Genomic DNA, 27,600 nt, shown 5'->3' with positions numbered 1-27,600 from the left:
TTATGTAACTGTTCTGTTTCAGTGTGATATGCTGATTATTATTACTTATTTTCTAGATGTGACTTTCTTTGGAATGATTCATGAAGTGAATCATTCAAAAAGAGAAAAAAGTTACTTTTATTTTACTATAATTACAAAACACAAGTTTGAAAACCTACCAGTAAGATAAAGTATAAAAACCTGTTTTGGAGTATAATAAAAATGAATTTAAGCTATTAGGAAGCAGACTGCCCCATTAAATACAATTACATGGTGGTAAAACCCAAAACTGCTTTCATCTGCTATCATATCACAATGTATTGCCTTATTAAAACAATATTAAATGGTATATTTATTGTATGTTTAAAGATAAAATATCATAACATACACTGCATGATAAATATTCATAACATTTCTGTATCATAATATAATAGGTTGTAAGTAAAATGACCATAAGAAATAGGTTAATTTAATTTTTTTTTTTTTTGCAAATACCTTTCAAATTTGTCACGACATTTTTTTATGATGTACTTTTGTTTAGCATGTACTGGATAACTTTAGTTATCCACTGGCACTATGCATTTAGAGCAGTTTTAATTTTAATTTTCCATCCTCAACCTACTTTTTTATTTTTATAACAAATGAATAAATTAGCTTGTTTTTCAAATGTCATAGTCTGCAAGGATAGCTATTCTGTAAACTAGTTTATTTAACAAATATGGATGACTTCAACTCACTGTTGCTGTGATTAACTTATGATAAAAACAAATTACAGCCACCACTATGGACCAAACATGCATAACAATTTATTTACTGGACAAAAATGCTTCATGCTTCTAAACATAGTAAAAAAAAAAGAAAATAGGAAGTTCAATCTAAACTATTTCGAAAACTATGAAAAAAAGTGTAAATACTGAAAACATTACTGAAAGGATCTTGTTTTTCCTTGTCTGAAATCGTAAATTAAAATTATTTTAGTCCAAATGTTATTCTAAATATAAACAGTAAGAGTAATTTTGAAGTTGCTGCTCAGAATGCAGTTGTAATTTGCACTTTCAAGTTATAGTGGAACAAATTAGATGTAACTAACAGAAAGAAAAGTAAAGCCAAAGAATTACCATGTCATTTCTCTTAATATCTTAAAGTACATATTAGCAAAATAAGTTGTTTGAAGCTAGTTATTATTTTATGTTGCTGTGAAAAATTTTGAAAAAATAAGAAACTTTCTTCACCTTAAAACTATACATATAGTATATGACTATTCAGATGTTTATGTAAATTGTTGGATAAGGTTGCATGTATGCAAGTGAAACATTAATCAACATGCAATATTTTATAAATAAAAAATATTACTGGAATTACCTCAGTATTTTATTCATTCTACTCAGAGTTAAGAAAAATAAATCCCCTATTCACTTACAAAATCTATAGTTTAACATAAGACTTAAAAAACTAATAACGTGATATAAGTGAAAGCTTCTGGTTGAAAAACTTATAGCCACAAAAAAGGCAAGTTATAAATATGATGCCTTCCAGTTATACGTACTGTTACATATTTGCATAATGGAGTCAATTTGAAACAGAAGAACTAAACTGAATACAGCTGTAGGACAAAATACATAATATTTAGTAAACTATGTAACAAAAACAGTTTGTGTGTACTTATGCTTATTACTTGCACTAGACTATTGATTTCACTGGCTCTTCTGTATTGCAATGGTTAAGTCAAAACCAGGTTTTTTTATTTTCCAAGAAATCTCGCATTTATCTAGTTTGACTGCACTACACATGTGACTGGTCATTCTTATTATAACATAGATGGGGCTGTAAAGTTTAGATATTATAAGAACAACTGTTTTTGATATTATGGAACAACAATATATAAAAAATGTTCTTCCTGGACAGTAAAAAGTATTACCCACTTAAAGAACAATAAAGGAAACTTACAACAAGATCAACTTAATTTTCTTAACCACATGTTATGTGAAACATGCACATAATCACAACAAATATTATAATGCTACAATAAGATTTTGCAAGGATAAATTATTTCTTGAAATGTTACTTATTAACATGATTATGGTACATCTCAGATATTACACAAATTTAGGAAATTGGTAATTTAATATTACATGCACCACAAGATGGTATCAGTTAATTTTTTACAAATATTTTCAATTTTACCAAGTTTATACTTGAACTCCTAGGTTATCAAATCAGGCATAATAAGTTGATTGACTGTAACCAGTTTGCAGACTAATACATTAAAATAGCTTTGGAGCCTCACTATATCATTCAGTTTTATCAAATCTGAGCATGCTCTATCTGATAACTATGCATCTTAAATATAGCCTGCAGCATATTTTTAATTTCAAATGACTCCATTGTAAAGCTGTCATGTCTAAAGAATCCCTCTTCTGACAACCAGGTTCAATTGCCTGATCACACAAGAATCTACAGGTGCTACATCCAGTAACTTTGCCATTATGTCTTCATACAAAATAGCATAAATTCGATTTAATTTTCCAGCTACTTTAGGAATGTGACAGTTGAACAAATGTGTTGTGGAAGCAACTTATGTACAAAACTTGCATCACTTTTCCACATGAAGATCCTTCATGATTATATTGTACACTATTGCCTCTGATCTTTGTCTTAGTGGAGATTCTTTGTATGATGATACCAAACATTCCTTACCAAGATTATGGTATTACTTGTTGCAGGTCTCTTTCTGAATGCTCCTCCCCAAGTTAATACATATTTCTTTCCAATGCCATTGAGTATAAGGAATATTGGAATATTCTGTGTTGAAAAGGACTATTATACATAAACTTTGTAAAAGTCATCTATTTTTGGTGGCATAATGCTACGTACAAAATACTAATGTTAAAATATAATTCTGATATATTTCATTTCACCACAACTTTATACTAACTGTGATTGTCAAATGATTTACTAAGCAGCCTATTCAAAATTGTTTTAATATACGAGGGCTGTTCAAAAAATACGCGGACTTTGAATTGCGCGGCTCCAGTTGGTTCCAAGGAATTCGCTTGGTGTCGCTAGGTTCGCACAGATCATATGATTACGACGCCATTTCCCGATTGCAGATATCTTCATTTGTGTATTAGCTACGCGGTTTTAAGTGAAGTGCGATTTTTTCGTTTGGCGGATTTCAGAATGAATGACCTGAAGGAGCAACAACTTGCTGTGAAATTTTGTGTTAAACTTGGAAAATCTGCTACTGAAACTTTTGCTATGCTTAACACGGCTTACGGTGATGTTGCTATGAAGCGTACGGCATGTTTCAAGTGGCATGAACGTTTTAAGGATGGTCGACAGTCCATTGAAGATGATGAGCGTCCTGGACGTCCTTCCACGTCAACTGACGACCCACACGTCGACAAAATCAACACCCTGGTGCGGGCAAATCGACGTCTGACTGTCAGGGAGCTTGCTGAAGAGTGTGGAATATCAGTTGGATCTTGTTACGAGATTTTAACTGCAAAATTGAAGATGCACCACGTTGCTGCGAAATTCAGCCCTCAGAACTCGTTAGTTTTTGGCCAAACACTCGATCACTGTTGTTCCCCACCCCCTACTCACCTGACCTTGCTCCTTGCGATTTTTTCTTTTTCTCCAAACTCAAAAGACCCTTGAAAGGAAGAAGATTTGAGACGATTCCCGAGATTAAGGCAAATGCAACGAAGGAGCTGGAGGACATTACAAAAGAAGCGTACCAGGACTGTTTCAACAAGTGGAAACACCGTTGGGATAAGTGTTTGCATTGGGGAGGAGAGTACTTTGAAGGGGTCCCAAACCTGTAACTTCTAAATAAAGTACATTTTGTTTTATGACGTCAGTCCGTGTATTTTTTGAACAGCCCTCGTGTACTCAACCCTCTGTAATTTTAAGTCTGGAATCCATTTATCTTAAATTGTAGCATCCTCTAGTTTTAACCAGCAAATCCCACACTCATAGATTTGCTTTACAATACAGTACCTCCTAGTAGGTTACATTAGGTGAGATGTTAATTTCTGTAAGTCTTCATTCACTCCCTTTGACTCAGTAATGGGATTTTGATACCATCATTTTCTCTATTAAAATATAACATTTTTCATTTTTTACATGTTAAAGTATCAGACACTTAGAAGCTTAGTTATGAGTTTTCAGATTAATTTCTGGGTAACTTTAGACTTTCTCCAATCTTGTATTATATTAAGAACTAAAGTTTACTAAAAAGAATTTTTATAAGATTTTAAAAAGGATGAATTAGAGAACTCACATAAGTCAAAACCAAGCAATAAAGTTACTGCCAGCATTTTCAACTATCAGAAGATATATCATGATATTGATGCAAGTTTATTGTATGAAAGTATTCAGTAACACAAGTTTTATATCACTAGTCCTAATGCAAAAAAATAAAAATCTACCAAACTTTACCTTTTTTCTGAAATGCATCTTGTACTATATCTTTCAATAAAACTAGCATCATTCAGTTTGAATCATAAAGCTTTGCACAAAGTCCAACAATACTTTTTATTTATAATTATCTAAATTAAAACAGGTGATGAAAAAGCACCCTTGTCATCTAAATTTTTAAGTTATACTTGACTTTGATTCCTGGCATAATTACGAATGTTGTTTTTATTATATTTTGATAATTAACATATATCATGAAGTAGAGTATGAAAACAAATCCAGAAACAGTCCTTAAATTCCCTGCTAAATGGATCTTACTTCAAAAACTCTTTAAAAAATAAAACAAAAGGGAAAAACAGGAATGAATTTTAAAAACTACATTTTGAAAAAAGACCCAATGAGAAACCCTTCAATTTTATCTTTTTATTTTAAGTTTATCCCATACAATATTTAAAATATTTATTATTTTTTATTAACCTTACTTTCTCTTTTTAACTACTTTTGGGCAGTCAGGATATTTTATTTAATGCCCTGACAATGAAAGTGGGTTTTTTTGGGGGGATATTCTCACTTCCCCCAACATATAAATTATTGCCTTGAACCATTGGATCCTATGGTCCCTGCATTGAAAATGTGCCTTCTCATTCAGAATAACTTTAAGCTTTAAATGACTAAGTTAAAGCCATAACCAAGATGAAAACCAATAGTTAAATTACCATCAAGTCTATGATTCTTTTACAGTCAATCAACTTATGCCTGATTTGTTAACCCAGGAACTCACTTCATCACAGCCTTGGTCTCATTTGCCTTTACCTTCATTTGATCACTTAGCCATCCTCCAAGCTTCTTTTCCATTCTGCCAAGCCAGCTCTCCCTCCCAACCTTTCCTCTCTTCTTCCCTCACTTATGATATTAACTTTAATGCACTCTTAGATCTACTTCAAGTAATCCTGTATCTACCTTTCTCCCATTCGAACCAAACTTTAATTGTGTGTGTGTGGGGCTGAAGAGAAACTGATGTCTCTGAGTATCCCTGATTGTCTTGCAAGTCCAGAAAGGACTTGCAAGACATAAAACCAAAACAACTACCAAGATTAATTGAATTCAACCTTTTATAGGTTTTCAGGACACTATTGAATATATTGTAGCAAAATCATACTGACTGATGTAAGCAAAAAATAATGCCACACTATATAATGAAGAGTTACATAGCTTGCACTATAGTACTCTGCATTTTTCATTATTAAAACTAGTAATGTTTGTTTAATATCATCACAAATTTTATAATTTTCCTATAAAATTAAGGCTACAGTTCATGTGATAACAGTACTGGTGAGCAAACTTGATGTAACTGTGGAATTGGAATTTTATTCTAAATGACACATTATGCTCATTCTACTACATAGGTTAGACTTACAGGTCAGAGACCTCTAGGTTTCAGGTGTAGTTGATTAATTTTGAACAACTGGCTAGAAGCAATTCAGCCAACTAGCAACACCACCACCACATGAACTATATCTTATTACTTGAACTGAATAACTGGGATTGACTGTTACTTTTCTAATAAACCCACAAGCATTCTCAGTGCTATCATGTCTTTAAACCCATTTTCACAGCCACATATGCCAACTACTAACCCATAACTGGGCCCAACTGGATTTGAAAGAACAAGGGATACTAAATCAATAATGACCACAGGAGTGTTTTTTTTTTTTTTTAATATTTAAGTATGTTTTCTTTTATTCTGGTATAAACTTCTTTGAATAAAACATCTTTTATTCCAGAAATATAGATTGATAATTCAACACAAGTGTAATAATTCAGTATTTCTTTTTACACAGTCTTTATACAGCATACATGGTTTTTAATGAAACTTTGGTTACCGATACAAGTTTGTACATATGATATCTTAACTTCATAAAGTTTTTACTGAAATAATCATTTTATTTGTGATGCCTGACAAATTACTTTAACTAAAATACAGCTTCCACGTTAAGAAAACTATTTTGTTTTTGTCATAATAAAAAAGCAATTAATACAGTCCAGTGTATTATGGACAAAGCTCTTGACAGATGTAATTTTTAATTTATTGATCCATTTTCTTGCCACAAATATTTGTTTTGATAATTATGTGTACCAGATTAGATAACTGAAAACATAAATACTTGCAATCTTAATTCTAGTCTTAATATCTTTCACAATTTGAAGTGAATTTTGACATGAAGCTTGACACATCGTAATGTTATTTTGAAGTTGTGGTGCCTGAAATATTTTTCACACAAACCATTTCAAATTTTGGCTGCAGGTTGATTTTCAGTTACTGTTAAATAAACCATTTGATATTAAACAAAAAAATTCTTTTGTATCAAAGAAAGTTTACTCAGGATATAGGTGTTTCTGCACTTCACTTGCACACAGTTGTAACTTTTAGGTCTTAAGTTTTTACAAATGACGTTTCTACAGAAATACCTTTGTAATGATGTGATGTCTAATGTACAAAAAATATTTGTACAATTTCATAGCTAATGAACCATGTAATTGAACATATGAGATAACTAAAATTGACCCAAATACTTCACTCAATGGTTAGCACTCTACCAACTGAAAACACTTGGATATCAATTGCTTAACATTAAAATGCTCAATGCTTCACTTCGATATTTACTGCTACTTCACTCTATGATCTCACATTTTATAACTTAACAATCATATGCTCTCTAGCTAATGTCAAATTTGCAATACTGATAATATAACTTAAAATAACATAGAAATGTGACAAGCAAAATATATTTTTTTATTTTGTTTTTTGATTTGATTTCGTAATTTATTATGGAAAAGGAAATGCTTCTCTTAGAAAAGATTATATGCAAGACTGATACTGATATATATATATATAGGCTTTCACACTAAACGTGTACACATTTGGTAAGCATTTGATACTTTTATGCACACTTGTATCAAGAATACATCAAAATCGTGTAGCATCTTCCACAACAAAAACAAATTACAGTCACATGAGTTGTAAGATGCATAAAAATTCAGTTTTTAAACAAAAACAATTAAAATAAATAAACATTTTATTGTAATCAATCTGTCCTTATGGTAAGGATTATAAAAACTAAAAACATTCTCAACAAAGTCAGTAATGTCTCACCACAAATCAAGCTTACAATAAACTCATTACCAGCACATCCATCTCGGTCTCCTGCACATCATAAAATAATATATCTGTTTCAGCACGTGCAATCCAACTATCTCATTAATTTTTAGGTACCAAAAATATCATTGTGCCCCATGTTCTATTACTATATCATATATGTAATTCATGTAAATAGGTAGCAAGATTCTTTAAATCAAGTATATGTTAATATGGATGTATACTTTTTTTTTCAGGTATGATGAAACTTTATGAAACTAGATGACACTAGAAAAAATACTGTTCACATACCTTCAAATGTTTTTATTTTTAATTTTACTTTGAAGTTTAAATTACATAAGAATTTCATGTTAACATTTAAAATACGTTCTAATCATAGAATACTTAATTTTCAAATATCAGTAGGTAATTAACAATAATTTACAGCAAAACCAAGTTTAAAATATAACTTTTGCATAAACATTTTTATATGTTATTAGAATAACAATTGACATTGTTTTTTATTGTAAATAGGATATTTCTTGAGCTACAAAAATTTAGTAATCATTTAGAATACACATTGCATTTGGTGAATATATCTGCCAAAAGTTTCTTCCCATATTCTAGATAATCCAGTGGAACAGCCGATATCACAATAGTCTTCAAACGATTTTCTCCCTACAATGATACAGATACATTTTTAAAATAATTTTTTTATAAATTCGCTTATTAGGTGATTCAAATAATGAGTCTGTGGCATCTAGTTAGCCTTCCTATTGTTAATAATTATTATAATAATCAGTATCTCAATTTGAGATTTTTCACTTCTAGTCTCAAGGAACTGATAAAAGAAAATATTCAAAAAACTATGATGTATTATAGGATTTCAGTCTTTGAGTGTGACTAAGTATAACAGCATATTAGTAATCTTATGATAGAACAACCTGAAATACTTATCAACTATAATTTATAACTAAAATATAAATCAATAGGAATATAACATTTTCTAAGGTGTTCCTTTTTAAATTTTTAACATCTAACTATTCCACTATACTGCATGCTTCACAGGCTAAGACAGCAATTAATTTCATTGAGAAATTATTTGGTAATAACTGTGTTTTCTGTATGATGAATGACAATAATATGGTAAGATAAATGGTGGAGAAAAAATACTAAACACATAATTTCTATTTTTTATCAAACTAAAATTTCACAGCATTGGATAATGAATGTATACTTGAGCTGACTGATGGCAACTGGCAAATAACTGAGGAGCTCCTGTCAGTTTTAAAGACTTTAAAATGTACGAAAACCAATCCATCTGGAGAATAAGATATATTAACAGTGTAACTCATTACTGAAACATTTATGAGAAGTGTGGCTGGTGAATCCCACAAAGTGATGCAGTTCCAAACAACAGTTTCACAATCACATTAAAGGCAAATAGCAGTGTTAAGCTTAGAAATAGCTGAAAAATATTACTCATAGCAACAGCCCTAAACTCATAAAAAGAACTCATAAATACCTAAAATGTATTGATCCTAATATACAGATTACCATAAGAACTAAGTTAGGTGAGCTTTTTTCCAGTCTACCAATAAACAGAGAATTTCAGAAGCACCAAATCAGCTTAATAATCACTCTACTGAACATGTGCAGTGCAACTACAAAGATCATAATGGCCACATAATTTGGGAGCATTATAACCTGCAAAAAAGAAACACTGACACACAACAAAGTAACCAGTATACTGACAATAAGCAGTGCATTCCTCTGTATCAAGATGTACTTCTATAGTGAAAGATGAATGTTGTTCCAAGAGGCTTGGAGCATTAGTGAAGGCCTTCTTGAAACTTTTGTCCCAGCAATGTATTTTTTCTCCAACAGTACGACTTACAGTAAACAGGTTATGTAGTCGTTTCTCATGTGAACATGTAAATATATTAATATTCTTAAACAAGAATGTGTAAATCAGCTGCCAATAAAAGAAACATGGAAACAGTTTTAGCAACATCTGCCTTTGTTACATATATTTTTTTTTTACATTTTTTTCACAAGGTGCCACATTTTTTTATCTTCTGTAATGCTAAAGATAAAACAAATTTAGCCAAACACTTGTATTATGAATTTTACTTAAGAAACAATTAGTTAACTTGTAAACTAAAATGCCTCAGCAAAATGAACAACAAAAGTATTAATGGACATTTATTATTATTTTCCAAACACAAAATTCAACCTTTTTTGCATTTGGATTTTTTTAACACTCAAATGCAGTACAATACAATTTCTAGAATTACAACAAAGTATGCTCCTTGTTTCAAATTATTTAAACAATATTGAATAAATAAGTCATTTGATTTAATTTAACCCGATATCAGTACTTAATGGTTAGTAGTATTTCGTAACCAGTAACATTAAACTATTATAGGAGGCCCTTTAAGAGATTTACCATTATACCTTTATTTTAGTGCCCACTCTTGTTTCTGAAAAATTTTCTTTTTTGAATGTGGTCTACGTTCTTACTGTGTATTGTGTAAGTCCTGCTTGTTTTCAAAACTTGTAAAGAATTTTTGAAAGTCAGAACCAACAATATTTGTTTATGAAAATGCACTAGATCATTGTTTAAAATTCTAGAAACTCAAGTGATTAGTACATAAAAACTGACACACTGAAAGACAAATAGTAGGGTATTATTGATCACCTACAGTCAGTGTGCTGTAGGCCTAGGAAACTATAATTATGATTAATGTCTCTTAATCAGAAAACTACAGAATTTGACTAGAAACATTTACATATTTTAACCATTACAAATTGTTCAACTACAAATGTTAGTATTTGTACAAGGACATTAGATACTGCCATCAGTGAAAGCTTGAGCTTGTAATTGGTGCAAGGTTAACCAAACTACTTGGCTGAAGTGAGGTGAGTGACAATATTAGTTAGGAATTAATTTGCTCATCATGAACCTGGATCATTGATAAGATATTCAGTTCTACATTGGGTATAAGAATCAGTATTTTTTTATAAGTTTGTAGAACTCTTATATATAAACCATTATTTGTAATAGTTATTACTAACAACTGTTATTATAAATTGTACTGTTTTTTGTTTGTATATTAAAATATATATTTGTGTTACAAAATAAAATTGTGTTTATCAATCTTGTTGGCAAATAGCATAAATTTGATACACATTAACATTTAATTAACTACTATATTAAAATTAAAATTTCCAGTTATTTGTAATACTAATACATTAAAATATGTAACATAATAAATTGGAGATTTGTCCAAAATAAAATTATAATACATAATAACCTATACATAAAAGCTTTTTATTCTAATGAATGTAAGAAGAAGGGCTGGGATTTGGGGAATTGAATGTTGGTTCCTGTGTATTTGAATAGTAAATTGAATGTTGGTTCCAGTGTATTTGAATAGTAAATTGAAATGTTGGTTCCTGTGTATTTGAATTATTCAAAATTTCCATCACTAATTTACTGTTATTTTTATAGTGAGCCCACAGCTGGAAGTGATAAAGTATGTTCACAAACATTATATTTCAAACATTGGACTCTTCAATCAACAGCCTGACACATGGCCAACTTATCATAGTTTCTTTGTTTGTTTTTTTGAATTTCGCAAAGCTACTTGAGGGCTATCTGCACTAGCTGTCCCTAATTTAACAGTGTAAGACTAGAGGGAAGGCAGCTGGTCATCACCACCCACCATCAACTCTCAGACTCCTCTTTTACCAACGAATAGTGGGGTCGACCGTCACGTTATAACACTCCCATGCTGAAAGGGCAAGCATGTTTGGTGTGATGGAGATTCGAACCTGCAATCCTCAGATTACGAGTGGAGCTCCTTAACCCACCTGGCCATAGTAGGCCAGCTTATCATACAGTAATGAAATATACAATTAATTACAGAAATGTTTATAAAAATAAGTACTTACATTATAAAGTTCCATTTTGGTCATAAGAGTGAAAATAAAAGTTTTAAAATTAACTTTATCAATAACTGCAGAAAACCTGTCTTCATTCTGAAAATAAAGAACATTTTTGTGTTAAAAAAAATATTTCACTAAGGTATTCTGTAACTTATATACGAAAATAGTAAAAAACTGTATCAAATATCATGTTAAAAACCTTTGGGGACTTTAGATTTTTTTTAATACCTAAACCAACAATTTATACTTGATAACTGAAGTGCAATACACCAAAGGTAACTAATTATACTTCTTTCTCATCCATTTACAGTATTTAACTTACAAAATTTAGCAGTTTTAAAGGTTAAACAACTATCCAGGTGATGAGTGTTAAATAATTAAAATTTATTTTAAAGATATAAAAATTAATAACCAACAGTGAATTTGTAGAAGACTTTCAAATATAATCACGAACATGGGAAACACTTTGTGTTTACAGCAGTTTACTAGATTTTTAAAATTTTGAACAAAGCTACATGAGCACCAACTGCACCAACCATCCCTAATTTATGAGCAATAGATTAGAGGGAAGGTGGCTAGTCAACAAAACCAATCACAAACTCTTGAGCTGCTTTTTACCAATGAATAGTGTGATTAACCACCACTTAATAATGCTCCGATGGCTAAAATGGCAAGCATTTTCAACAATGAGTTCTCATCCCATAGCTAACAGACTGCAAGTTGAGTGCCCTAATTACCATGTCTTACCTCAGGTTGTACATTTCTTTGAACCCAATCTTAAAATGTTACCTTCATAAATGTCAAAATATCATGTAGTCTTGAACATAAAAGTAAATTTCTGGTCTACATAAATCAGTGCTTTAACTATAATGTTCAGTAATTTTTAATATATCTAATTATCTAAGAAACTACTATGTGCAAGAAATAGATTTCAACATTTTTAGCAATTCAAACCCACATAAAACTCCACTTACTTTTTAAGTTACATGGTGTGAGGACTATCTACTCTTGATGCTTTGAATTTAATAGCAAATCTGGCAATTCAGAATATGATAGACATTTTTTCTTCTTACTTTCCTAAACAACCTTGCTACTCTTAAATTATGCAAAACTGTGCCCAGTAAAGGAATACAATAATAACAATATTTTCATAAAAGGTAAAATATACATTACAAACAATAACAAAAGATAAGTATAGCAAAAAAAAAAAGAACATCTAAAAAATAGTAGTAAATAACTTGCCATTTCCTTAAGACGTCCCATGTCTTCAGCTGAAGAGTTTAAAATACTTGTAGCAACTTCATGGAAGCAGGTCACCCACTTGCTTTCTGTAAAGTCAGCTAAACAGCACTATAAATTAGAAATATGCGAGAAGTCTCCATAATACTGATATAACATAAAAATATACAGAGTTTATGAATACAGAGAATTCATGGAAAACAAACTATTACAACTGTACAGAGACTGAATACATTACTACTGAAATGATGCTGGAGCCTTTGTATGTTCTTAAAGTTTATGTTGCTGTATCCACTCTAGCTCTATCTGACAGTTACATATCTTAAAGAAAGACTTTTAGGTGTAGTTTCCATTGTAAAAGGCTCTATTGTCATCTGAGCATACTTTTATGATCTCAGTGTATGAATATTTTGCATCAAAACATTGAATGTTACATAACCTCCCCAAAAGCAAGATATTATTTGTATAAACATACTACCAACAGAATGCCAAACAGTACCAAAATGTAGTTCTGATACATTCTGTTCCACCATTACATTATATAAGCTGCAGATGTCATGTACCTTACTGATTTGCATATTAAAAGCCATTTTAAAATAACATACTGAATCCCCTTCTTTACCAAAATACTGATTTTTACAGTGGTTATTTATTGTATTCAATAAAATTATTCCTTTCCAAAGTAGCATATCTGAGATACTTAAAAGCAAGAATTCTAAATGTTTATTATAAATAAAGGCAGGAAATATTACAGAAGAGTAAACAGTTGTACTAATGATAAAAGTTTTAAATGGGTAACATCATATACATGCATAAAATTTGCTAACATCTTTTGATTGGACTGTAATTTCACACTTGTATTGTTTACTTAATGAGACAAAAAAGTGACACAAACTCCAAATAGTCTGAATGCAAGGTAATTTTCATCATAAAAATAAAAATATTTTCATGTTACAGTTCCACATTTTATTTGCATAACTTCTAGAATGTTCTGAATAAGTAACAATATTTGTTTTATATTAAACTTATATTTTATTTTCTCTACCCTAACACAATAAAGATTCAATGAATCTGACCAATCCTGTAACTACCACAAATAAAAATATAAATCAACTCATAATTGCCCTTTTTTCCTTCTCGAATGACTGCAAATTATAATAGAAAATTACAATTATTTTTATTTACTTACTGTTTTTTTAACTTATTTACTGCTTTTATTTACTCTACTGTTTCATTGCTATTTGAATAATGGGATTGATTGTCTCATAACAACACCCCTATGGCTGAAAGGGTGAGCATGTTTGGTGTGCCGGGGATTCGAATCTGCAACCCTCAGATTACGAGTCAAGGGCCCTAACCACCCAGGTCATGCCAGGCTGTGGTATTAATAAAACAGTTTGTGCAATGATTAACATCAAATATGATCCCACTCTTCCCCATTTAATGGTCCCACAAGTGAAACACAAAACTCTTCTTCAGAAATTACTTTATTGTAACATTCTGGGTAATGTTTTTATTTTGGAAGAAATATATGAAAAGCTTCAAGATAGTGTTTCAAATAGCACACATATTTTTACATACAACAAATTTGCAAGCATTAATCCTTTTACATGTGGCTGGGATGTATATTTCGCAGTGCACTGAGAAATATACATTCCAGCTGCAGTACATGGGTTAAGAATCATGTTTCATGAAATAATGCTGTTTTTTATTCATTTTTAATCTATTTTTGTTGTTTTGATGAAATATCATACAATCAATAAATACATACTTATTGCTATATTATGTTAGATTATAACTGCAGGCACAAAATACATTTAAACTGAATCTGGAGAGCTTGAAAAAATCTTATAATTAATAAATTAGCTTTAACCTTACCTGCAAAAGCAGTCTCCACTTATAGCTATGATACTGACACTCACATTTTTCACACTGATATAAGCCATTGTTCAGATCAATCACCTTCTTCTGACAACCTTGTCTTGGACAAGCCTTTGTATAAAGACAAAATGATTCAGTAACACTTTTGACATACAATTTTTTCTTTCCACACAGTTTTGGAAAACATGATGTGATTTACTTTTTCAGTGTAACAAATAAAAACGATTCACTAATGGTTTTGATGATCATTCTTCTCTTACTGAATATGGTCATTTCTGTGATAACATTAATTAGTTTCTGATTTTCAGAATGTTTGTACTCACTTTATTATAATCTTCCTCATTAATGTCATGTCCACTCATAATAAAGTTATTCATTCATTCATTTTCACTTCAGCATCCCCTGACTCACAATTTTAAGTGTAATCTAGTATCTAATGCTCCTATTTATGTGCTTCTCATGCTATACTCATCTAAAGGGCAATGCTGCATCAAATTGGTAATCATGGACATCCATATTCTCTGAAATTACCACGAGTTCATTTAGTACTGGTTAGTAATGTTTCCTTGGGTAGTTTCATAACACATTTAATTTTGAGTAACCATTGCATATGGAAATGTTTATATTCTTATCAGTTCTGTGTTCTGAAAATATATCTATGAATTTTAAGTTTGTCCTATTATGAAACAAGGTATTCTAATCTTTACAATTAAGAATGTAAGAATACGATATTTAATCAGCTATACTCATTGCTGGGTTGATATTTAGTTTTGAGTTAAGTTATACATTAGCTCTTGAGACACTTCAAATTTTCAACAATGCACAAAACAAGTAATTTTTTGTATAATATGCTATAAATATAGCAGCTTCAACAATGTGGAAAATTACAGTTGTGATATTAATAAATATTTTACAAATTTCAGTTTTAGAATAGCAAATAAAATTTTCAAAATATAGAAACTTTAGTACGTGTGCATATATAGATATAGTTTCAACACTATTATTTATATTAATTGTTTATAGAGATAAATAAAATCACCACTACGAAACAATGAACTTAATAAAAATAAACATTAAGAAGGTTTCAGCAAAATCCAATCATCATCACAAACGTTCTACTGGATAATGTCTGTGATAACAGCTCCCAGATGCATTGGGAATGTCCCATCTATCAGACAAAATCCAAACACTGATGTCAAAACTAGCCAGGAAGCAATGCGAGTCAGTTAATGGTGATAACAGCTCCCAGATGCATTGGGAATGTCCCATCTACCAGACAAAATCCAAACACTGATGTAAAAACTCACCAGGAAACAACAAAAATCAATTAATAGGAAGTAGATGAGTACTTACACCTAACATGTCTCAACTCCTACTGCCTTTTACCGTCTATAACATGTTGTGGTGAGGCATTTACCCTTAATAGTTCTTATAATTCCTAGAAGAAAAATGAATCACCCTAATATTTCTACTATATGCAACTTACAATTTTTTCCTTACAAAAGAAATAAAATAATAAAAGGTCTCAAACTGAACTACAAGCCATACCTAAATATTTCTTACATAGCTTTTACTCCCAACTTCACCTTTCTCTTGAAAATTTATTCAAGTATATAACAATGGAGAAAGCTGAAACAAACTCAGTTACTTGAAGTTAATCTATCCTCCTGATATACTGGTAAAATTATAATTTTAAATTCAGCTACTTAAAAAAAGTTCATGACCTCTAGAGATAAAAAATATGGTATTTTCCTTCTCAAAAAATCTATCTTAAATATTTTCATATTTGTTATAAAACAGATTAAAAAGCTTCTTAGTTCCCAGTATTTGCAGCCATTACTTTCAAGTTCTATTTAAAATCATTTATTACTTTATTTCTTTTGTAATGGTGGAGTATGGAAGTTGAATAAAATAGAAATATTATGGTGGTTTTATTTTCTACTTTAGGAATTATAAGAACTTTTAATAGTAGATTTCTTCACACAACTTACTGAAGACAGTGAAAGACTGTAGGAGTTAAGATGTTGTGGGTGTAAGCAATTCAACTCCATACTCTTAGTTGATTTTCCATGCTTGCTGATTAGTTTAGCATCACTGTTCAGGTTTTGTCTGGTAGATGGGATATCCCCAAAGCATTTAGGAGCTATTACTACAGGCATTATCCATTACGATTTTGTGATGATGACTGAATTTAACAATACGTTTTGCTAAAACTTCATCCTTATTATACATTATGTTATATATACAGAAAAAAAATATTTCAAGTTCAAGTGTTTTGAGAGAAGATATCGATACAAAAACTCAGAAAGCTGTTGTATAATGTTTTGGCTTTGAACGTCTGTTGTTAATTTAAACATTTTATGCAGACAATTAGCTAAACAACCAGACCAAAAACTCTCATGCTTCATACAAAGCTGTAATTAAATTTTATCATCAGTCATGAATAAGAGAAACAAGTTAAAAGCACCAACTGCCTGAAATGCCTACTCTTAACCATATCAAATTATACATTATCTATAACAAACAGAAGCCTAAGCTTTTATCTATCAAATAACTTATGTTGTTTTTTGAACAAATCATTGTCAATTTCACTTGAAATACACCTTTGGTTCCCAGAGGAATCACAATGGCTAGGTTAAATAAATTTGTAATGTTTCTTGTTGCACAGTAAAAAAGGCCAGAAAAGTTATGATGGTTAGAAGAAATTGTTTTTTTTTTGCATGTTACTTTTCTATGTTTTTTTTCATGCATTATTATCATTAGTAAAAAAATGTAGGACAAAGTGGCTTCAACAGCAATGAAAAAGAAGATTGGATAAGTACTTTATTTTGTATTTTTAAAGTTTATTATTATAAAAAAACCTAAAAGATAAAAATAGGGATCTCTTTAGCCTAGTTAAAATTTCATTACATAAAATAAATAATAATAATATAATAAAGATATTTCACAAAGCATGCATGCGAGACGTTTGTAGGTAAGGTAATCTGATAGTGTAACATAAGCTGCATGTTCCCAAACTGATTTACAACTTACAATGGTGCAAATAATATTTAAATATGGTTCAAATGCCAATAAAACAATAAAATTTACTTATAAATAGATGTATACCATTAGGAGTTTAATTCTACTTAGAATAAATGTATGTAGAAGGTTTTACAAATTACAAAAATTAAATTTGAGATTTTTGAGGAGATGAAGAAAAATATTTTAAATCTTAACACGAAAATCACTTTGCATATGGGCTATTCAAAACAAACACTTGATATATTTAAAAACAAATCTTTTTTTATTTTTTAAAATTCTTCACTAAAAAAAATGATTTTTTATATGTGAAAAATTCTGTGAAGTTATACACAGCATGTTAAAAGTTAGTAGTATCAGGTTAATTTAGACTTAAGCATAAAGCTCTAACAATGGGCTATCTGAGCTCTGCCCACCACAATTATCAAAACCCAGTTTTTAGCAGTGTGAGTTCACAGACATACCACTATGTCACTGGGGAATAGTAGTATCAAATCTATAAAGACTTTGACAGAGTATAAATAGGTCACATAGTTGGTCAAATTGAACAAGTCTATGTTGAGAGATTAACCAAACAGATGAATTAGCTGGCACTTTTATAATGCAGCAACTGATGAAACTCTAAACATTTTTTGATAGCACTGAGTTTCAACTGAACCTGACACACCTCAATTTGATATACGTCAAGAATTATGCCATAGGACACATTTAGGCCATTTTGTTTTATAACTTTTTTAGTTTATACAAACATTTACATATACGCACATATGTAAGCAAGAAATTCTTACAAAAAACTTCAGTGATAAAGTGTGTTTTTTTTGCTATTGGTAATAATAAAAATAAGCATAGTTTTTAAAGTCTAATTTATCTCACTTCTAACTTGTTAATTGAATGCAGTTAGACTCTTCTCTTTCAAATGTTGTTGCATGATTTCATCCATTAGTGATATGTAGGAAATCTTTTAATATTTTTTTCTAGGAACAGTAATGTTTAGAAAATAAATAATCTGCAGCATTTCTTAATAACAAACATATTAAAAATAATGAATTGGCAGATGTGGTCCCCTAAAATGGGCCCAAAGATCTCTGGACTTTGACACTATGAAAAAATGGAAGTACCATCTCCAATCTTGTTTGTTTTGAATTACAAAAACAGCATGTAGAACACATTCTGTAAAATGCTTTTAAGCTCCTCTGGTTTCAGGCTTTTTGGACATCTTGTACACTAAACATAATATTTTGATTTGCTGTTAAATAAGCAGCACTTAGTGCTATACTAACTATGTATATGCAGTTCGTTTTGCGAGTTATCACCACTGTAGCTTTAGTAGTATAGTAATTTTCTCCATCACCCCTTTCCAGCATTTCTGCATCAGCTTGAGCAAATGTCTTCCAAGTTGCTTGTCCTGGAACTAAGAAAAAATGGTATGATTAATTAATTAGATCAACAGAAATAAGCTGCAACTTTTAAGTATAATAAATTTGAAAAAATTAAAAAGTAACTATAAAAATAAATAAATAATTCAACTTCAATAAGTAATTCATAAATGGAATCTAGAATATTAAATTTATTTTCCACATACATTTTTTTCTACTACTAATTTGAGGTTGTTTTGAATCTATTTTATACAACTGTTTAAAGTTTAAAAATATAAATGATTAAGGCATGAAAGGCAGAAAGTCCAAAGTTAAAGTTTGTTTTAAATTTCATTATTTTAATTTATGAACAATCTCACATTCTTTGCTGAACTTATTGCACAATGGATTAGTTCATGTCTGTTTAACTTTATATTTTGTTGCACATATGATTTCTGCCAAATGCTACTGGCTTAATTTCCCAGATAGTATTACCTTAGTCCCTTAGTAATACTGTAAGAATATTATTTTTTTTTGTAAGTCAATTCAAAGGGTGGAAGCTGGATGTTTTACTTTGTAGAATGTTTTGCAAAATTTTTATCTGGTTGGTTTAACTCTACAGTAAAGTTGTTTCTAAGTATTAAGGGTTCACTGTCTTCACACAAGAGGTTGCAAATAGTGATAGACAGTTGGAGTTAAAACATTGTGGGTTTAAGCAGTCAGCTTTTAACTCTTAACTGATTCTCCCTAGTTGCTGGTAAGTTTTTCATCAGCATTTATATTTTTCCTCACAGATGAAATATTCCCAACACATCAATTATACATATATATATATATATCTTACATGCTTTCCATCAGGTTTTGCATGGAAAGCAACAGCAGTCAAATAATGAATAAGTGAATGACACTTATCACATTCATTGTTTGTTCTTTTTCTGATGCTTTTGAAAATGAGTTCATGCATGAGAAGAATGTCACCATTCTCACACAATCAGGATAATACAGGATAGACTGGTCTGCTAAGTTAATGGACACAAACATCATTGAGCATGTATTGGAGTTGCTAGGAAGAGCACTCAAATAAAGACATTTGACCTGCTCTTAGAGCTGCTCTCATTCAAAGGTGGAGCATGTTGCCTCAGTAAGTTATCCAAAATGCCATCAACAAAATAAGGGACAGGTGCACATGATATGTTATAAACTATAGACGAAGACTTACCAGTTGCTAAAAGATTCATCTTGTTATATTTGTTTTACATAATTGTGCAGCCAAATATTGGCCTTTTCATTAATTTTTATTTATTTGTAATGAATTTTTTTATTTGCTTGGTATTGTTCATAAGTGATATTTGCAATAAACAAATTTTGTCAATACTGAACTTCTGTTTTGATTTCTTCACACTTTCAACAAACATATCAGAACCTCACTTATCCTTTAATTTTTGTCAGTAGTATATAATTCTAGTGAGCTTGCAGTACTCTAATCACATAATTTTTAAAATTACATAATCATAGTAATTCATCTTAATTTCCATGACTTCTCTGTTGAATGATGTACTGCACTATGTACACATTTAAACACCAATACTCATTTATCCTCCTTAAAGCATGTTTCTGTATTATTTATCTTCATTCAAAGGTTATTTGTAAGCAATACATCAAAACACCTGTAAAAACAGCAACACCAAATTAAACTTAAACCTTACCATCTGCACTAGAAGCAATGTACATTCCTCTTGTATGTTGCAGTTGCATAGATATGGGGTGAGAGATGAGCCATGGTTCACCCAGTCAGCCTGCTTGACCGTTCCTCTGTCCAAATATGTTATAAGTAGTACTTTTATTTTAGCTCTCTGCAAATTTTCTCCAATGGTTTGTATGCCCTCTGCTAATCTATCATAACTCCAAGCCCACTCAATATTTCATACCTGGCTATGCCACTGGTATGCTGTACACACATATATAATGCCTCAATATACTTTCATCTGTGACTTGACATGTACCAGTCAGAATCTATAACAATTTTGTCACGAGTCTTAGTGACACACATACATATGTCACCTTAGCACCACAAATATTAACATAGTGTCATTCCTATCCACCACATTTGACAAAAGTATTAGAATACAACACCTACCTAATTCACCATTAGGTCTTCTTGAAATTGGACTGGTCTGTATATTTATGCTTTCATGGTCATACCAACTTTTCAAAATATGTGCTTCTTTAATATCTGGATTTACATACAGACTACTTGAAAAAAGAGCAGAAAGAGAAAGACCTAAAAATGCAAAATTTTAGATGATTGTAAACTTCCTATAATGTTTTAAGAGTTCTATTGAACACTTTGCCAGAGATTCACAAAAATGTATGACAAATTTGAATACTCAACTGTTCAAACTAAAGAATACACATTACAAATTTGTTATTTTTATCTTCTTCAGATTTTATTATATCAATATAAAAGACCAATAAAAAGTTTCATTTATCAACAAAGAAGTTCCAGATGTCCTTGTTCACTTGTTTAAAACCTTCACAAAACTTAACATTTTCCTATACAAAAAAAAATGTATTTTCAAGAGATGCTTACCTAAATTCACATTATACCCTTTTTGACTTGTGCTGTCCTCTATATGTGTAATTTTGTAATTTTATTTGCTACTAGCATTGATGCTCCCACCCACCTAATGTAATTTCCAGTGATACAGCTGCACAGTAGCATTTAATAACTTTCCACCAACAGGAATGTGACACACCTTTCTAGAGCAGCTGATTCCTTCTATACTTTACAGCACTATTATCACTCTGAGATTAGGCATAAAAGAAGTGAGAAGTACAGATGAAAAGTGTGAGGAGAGATATCTATTGAAAATACATTTTAAGTGTAGAAAATTGTTAACTTTTGATATGATACCTTATCTCTACTCACATAATAGCTAGAATCCCACAAAGAAACAGTGAAGAGACAGGTGCAAAGGTGACAAAGATGAGCATCCTTCAGAAGATGCCCCCAAAAAAACCACAGGGTGCGATACCATAATGTTAAAGGTTTCACTCGTAAGAGACCACACCTCAACAGTAACAGGTATATTTTTCAACTGTTGTAAAGATAAATGTTGCAAAATTGAGTGGAAAAAACATACATCAGTCTATCGTTGGATAAGCTAGATGGCATAGAACAGCTAGACTGCATCAGATCTATTCAGTTGATCAAACACTGAGTATTTGTTTTTCAGTTGCAGTAAGAAGAGAGTCCCAACTGTTTTCACATCAACACCAAAAAGTTGAAGGAAAGATAATTTCTGTTCCAACAACCAAGGTGGGGCACATATGTACATACATAGTACATAACCAACACACCAAGCTTCTTGGGAACCCAAAATCTAGGGGAGACAGTAGGTAGAAGGTGGGTCAACTCCACAGAGTAGGTAGGAGTGTAGGGGCAAGTGAAATTATGCATATGGAGGGCAACACAAGTCAAAAAGTTGTTATGAGAGTGTATGTTATGTATTATATGGAAATTTAATTTTACAGTTATTTTCCATTTCACAACATTTCGTAAATTGTGTAAATTTTATATTTCAAGTTAAAAAAAAACAAAATCAGAATATACATGAATTTACTTTTGCATAAACAAAGGCCAATAAACATAAACACTAATATAGAATTGAGAGAAAAAAATTCACCTTTAAAATGTGACACTTTCACTCCTTTTAGAGCTATCACAGGATTGTTCCCAATGTGAAAGTTTTCAGCCTGAAAACATGTTTTACCTTATATAATTCATATAACATAAAAATAGATTTGTAATAATGAAATGAATATAGGAAATTACTTTGTACAGATTACAGATTATCATATTCACTCTACCAAAAGAAAATTCAATATTCTAATAACAATAGCAATACAGTGAACTTTCTATCACATTGTTAAATAAATGTTTAGAATTCTTACTCTAAATGATTAAAATTAAAAAAAACTTGTTAAAAATATTAGTCCGGAAGTTGTACATTTAAAATGTAGAAATAACTATCAACCTTTATGGTACTGGTAACCAGCCAGGAGATCTGATATTATTACACACCTACTCAAAACAAACAATGTTCAAGCCATCCCACTATGTACAAGTTGCAGTTTTACAAAAGTTGATAAACCCACCTGTGAAAGCTTATTAAACCAATTATAAAGTTATAATAAATTGTTGAGTCTAATGTGACAACTTAAATTTTTTTAACTCTTTTACAACAGGAGCTCCTCCTCTAAACACTTTTCTGCACAAGTGACACATTCAGAGTTTAATTAAATACTTTTAATATCAATGTATGTGAATGAATTTAATTTTATGTGTGTTATGATTCAAAGTTTTATTTTATAAATTTTAAGTCCTTTATTACAAAATAAACCTTTAAAAAACTACTTAAAACTTCAGATGTATTGCGACATGACCAACGAACTCTGAAAATCACTACGACTCTCTGTACCTTCAGTGATATAGTGGTAACGGAGATACAACTAGACACCAAGATTACATAATTTTGATTTTTTCCTTTCAGAATACTCTGAATGAAAACAGTTAAAACAAGTAATAATTTTTCAACACTAACAGCTGTCATGTTCACCTTCAACAGATTTATTTGAGCTTTATCCAATCCATATAAACATACATGTGTGTGTGTGTGTGAATATGTAAAAACTAATAATACAGTATATACTAACAATGGCTGTTTTGAAACTAGCACCAAGTCTTCATCAAATAGTACACGAAACTAATAACACTGATGACTGCTTGACCAACTACAACATTTGTGGTTGTTTCTTGCCTAAATGTGTTATAATCAGAGATACAGTTTCAACTGTGTCCAGTCTTATTATTATATTTCAGTTAATTATGTATTAGTTATGTTTTAAAATGCATAATTAAAAGGTTTAAACATTTTTAAATTATATATCATACTTCTTGTTCGTTTAAGGCTCACAACATTACATGCTAAACAAAGGTTTTGCTATAGAGTTGCACATGTCTCACAAAGAAGCTAATATGCATCAAGGTCATCACTAACTTGTGTTAAGATGAATAATAACTTATAAAAGACAAGAAAGGAAAATAAACATTAAAAGTTACGTATTCTTTTTCTTCTGTTTCCTAATTTTAACATTTTCATTACATTGTACATCAATGTTAATAACCAGAGTTAGTGTTATAGTAGAAAAACAATAAATAAAAATAAAATTTTAAAATTTAACATTAACAATTTTGTTATCCTTTTAGAAGATTCTATAAATTGTGCAAATGAAAAATGAAAACTACAAATTGATAAAAAAGTATTTGTATACTTAAATGAAAATCATCAGTGATGTCGAGAAACCCACTTGTTGAGAAATTTATATGCAAAAACGGCTCGTTTGGGTTGAGAAAATATTTTACATAGAAGAGCGAACAATGTTTCGACCTTCTTCGGTTATCGTCAGGTTTTCTCACAAAACCATCAACATAATTTCACAAAACAGAAAACTAAAAAACAACCTTACAAAAAGAGACATTAATTCCATTAAAAACCTAAAACAAGACAAAAACATAAAAATTCTAAAAGCAGATAAAGGTAACGCTATTGTCATAATGAACACGAATAAATACATCCAAAAAATGAATAACATCCTATCAGACACGAACAAGTTTAAACAAATAAACACAAATCCAACAAAGACACACGAGACACAACTGAACAAATTACTACTACAAATGAAAAAAGCCAACACAATTTCACAAACACTTTATTCCTACCTACGTAAAACCGACTCATGCACACCGCAAATATACGGCATCCCCAAACCTCATAAACCAGATTGTCCATTACGACCAATAATGTCCACATATGAATCGTTTAATTACAATCTTGGCAAATACATAGCATGGGCATTCTCCAAATATGCAACATCAGCCAGCTCATTCATCAAAGACTCTTTTAATTTCAAGTCTAATCTAAATCAACTTAATCATAAAGCCTTAATGGCCAGTTTCGATGTTATATCCCTCTTTACAGAAGTTCCAACCACTGAAGCCTGCAAGATAGCCTTAGAACTCTATATCCGAGACCCTAACCCAACTATAGAAATTCCCAGTAACCAGTTAGCAACCCTCATAGAATTCACTACGATAAAGACAAACTTCATGTTCAACAACCAAAACTATATACAAACAAATGGCCTAAGCATGGGCAACCCAGTATCACCAGTCCTAGCCAATATTTTTATGACACAAGTTGAAACACAAGCAATTAACACAGCATTACATCCACCACTATACTGGTACAGATGTGTAGATGACACGGTTGCAGGATTTAAATCTACAGAACACATACTTAATTTTTTCAATCACATTAACTCTATACATCCCAACATTAACTTCACATGTGAACAGGAAGAAAGCAACCAAATATCATTTCTTAACCTCAAAATTACAAGAACTGACACACAATTCAAAACAGAAATCCACCAAAAAATCACCCATACTGGACTATACATTCCTTGGGACTCAGCACATGAAACAAAACAAAAAACTCAACATACTAAGAAACCAAATAAACACAGCCATTAAACTATGCTCACCAGATAAAATTAACGATGAATTAGACAAAATAAAACAATACTTCATCAACATCAATAAGTTTCCTCCACAAACCGTAGAAAACATTAGCACACACCTACACAGAAAGCAAAATCAACCAACTAAAGTAAATACAGCTCACGAATCAAAAAAACACGAAACCATATACTGCTGTATACCATATATTCCTGACATCAGCAAACAAATAACCAACATTTGGCAAAAATTAGTAACAAAATATGACATTCCAGTTAATACCAAATTTATTCAAAAACCCGGCACAAAACTGAGGTCTATACTATGTAAAAACTACACTGACAAACACCACACCAACATTATTTATAAAATACAATGTGATAACTGCCATGACTTCTATATTGGAGAAACAAGTAGAAAAATGGAAACCAGATTCAAAGAACATAAAAAGTCACCTTCACACGTTTTCGAACACTGCAAGTCAAATAAACACAACATAACCATAGAAAACACTCAAATACTAAATAAAGAAACAAACATAAACAAACGCAAAATTAAAGAAGCCTTACTTATACAACAACTTAAACCCAAAATAAACCAATATAAAGGAATGCCTTTATACCTATATTAATATAATAAAATTATAGATTCAAACATCTAATACCGCCCTCTACATTTCGACACACAGTTACACAACCCCTTTCAAACATGTGGTCAGCTTCCGGTCAGTTACCTCTTTCTTTGTGAACCTGACGATGACCGAAGAAGGTCGAAACGTTGTTCGCTCTTCTATGTAAAATATTTTCTCAACCCAAACGAGCCGTTTTTGCATATAAATGAAAATCATTTGAGACTCAATTTGTAAATAGTTTAAATGCAAGTAACTATGACAGAAAAATAAAATATTTTTAGTAAAAACCCTTAATTATACAGCTGTAATTACTTTTGTTTAAGCTACTTATGATCTTTAACAAAATCTTCCCATTCTTTGAGAGGATAAGTTGAAATTTCACATTTAACATATGTATTATTGTACAAGTGAAATTTGCAACTTCATTTCCACAAATCACATAAGATCACAGTGAAAAGATTAAACACAGTATCTATTATTTTAAAGTATTCTTAATAATGTTATTGGCCATTGTTTTCTTGGTGCAAAGCAATAAATTGGGCTATCTGTACTTTGCTTGTAGAAGGGAATAAAACCCCTGATTTTAGTGTTATAAGTCTATAAATTTACCACCAACTCTTTGGGAGACCAATCATTGACATTTTACTACTTGCTGCTATTTTTTTGCTCTTAAGCAAAATCATTAAAAAACTTAAATCATAAAAGTATTATTTCTAATGAGGTACAACATCAAGCACAATAATCCATCATGTTTTCCCTATCATTGATGGTTGATGAATATAACTATAGTGATCACAAAATAACACACTTGAAAAAAATAGGTAAACAACTGAAACAAATTCTCTTAATTGAAAAAAATTATAATTAAAATACACACTGACCTCAAGTCCCCAGAGTGTTGCAGTCATCTCTGTTACTGATTGATCAAATAAAACAATATCCCGTTTTTTATATTCTTTGTTGCTTTTTTGAGATATCCCTACTTGCAATTCTCCTGCATCTTTGCAAATCCCTATAACATCTTCAGAAAGTTCCTTTTGTTTAAACAGAGTTAACATATACTGTATAATACAAATATGTTCACATTAACTTAATTTCACACATTAAAAATATTATTATTAACATTTTCCATTTAAAACTGAAAAAAATATGCCAAAAATTATTACTTGTAAAGATTAAGAATTTATGAAATAAATGCACACAAAAGGTGAATAAAACAGGTAACTTGCATGCAAGTATTTTTAAGTAAAGTATACAGACAGTTTCAGAACACATTTACATGCACTTTTTTGAAGTTATATAAAACTTCAAATTTATCAGTTAATACAGAGATTCAAAATATTTCTCCATTACTCACATACCACTAGCCTACAAAACATGATCATAAAGCCAAATGTTACCCATC

General features: G+C 30.6%; 1 protein-coding gene across 1 annotated transcript in view; it reads right to left on the bottom strand.

Moving 5' to 3' along the window:
• Window positions 1-7,330: 7,330 nt before the first annotated feature.
• The window catches only part of LOC143236357 (replication protein A 70 kDa DNA-binding subunit-like), a 53,668-nt gene continuing 33,398 nt past the window's right edge, over window positions 7,331-27,600 (bottom strand). Inside the window, exons 10-17 of the mRNA XM_076474627.1 lie at window positions 27,077-27,216; window positions 22,671-22,740; window positions 21,122-21,265; window positions 18,910-19,040; window positions 14,606-14,719; window positions 12,731-12,838; window positions 11,495-11,581; window positions 7,331-8,215 (exon numbers count right to left, since the gene is read on the bottom strand). Coding sequence (XP_076330742.1) covers window positions 8,102-8,215; window positions 11,495-11,581; window positions 12,731-12,838; window positions 14,606-14,719; window positions 18,910-19,040; window positions 21,122-21,265; window positions 22,671-22,740; window positions 27,077-27,216 — 908 coding nt within the window. The 3' untranslated portion in view covers window positions 7,331-8,101. The remainder of the gene's footprint in view (window positions 8,216-11,494; window positions 11,582-12,730; window positions 12,839-14,605; window positions 14,720-18,909; window positions 19,041-21,121; window positions 21,266-22,670; window positions 22,741-27,076; window positions 27,217-27,600) is intronic.

The sequence above is a fragment of the Tachypleus tridentatus genome, chromosome 13 (assembly GCF_004210375.1).
Source record: "Tachypleus tridentatus isolate NWPU-2018 chromosome 13, ASM421037v1, whole genome shotgun sequence".
NCBI classification, from domain to species: domain Eukaryota; kingdom Metazoa; phylum Arthropoda; class Merostomata; order Xiphosura; family Limulidae; genus Tachypleus; species Tachypleus tridentatus.
The sequence above is the reverse complement of the archived record's forward strand: the minus strand, read 5'-3'. Positions and strand labels throughout refer to the sequence as shown.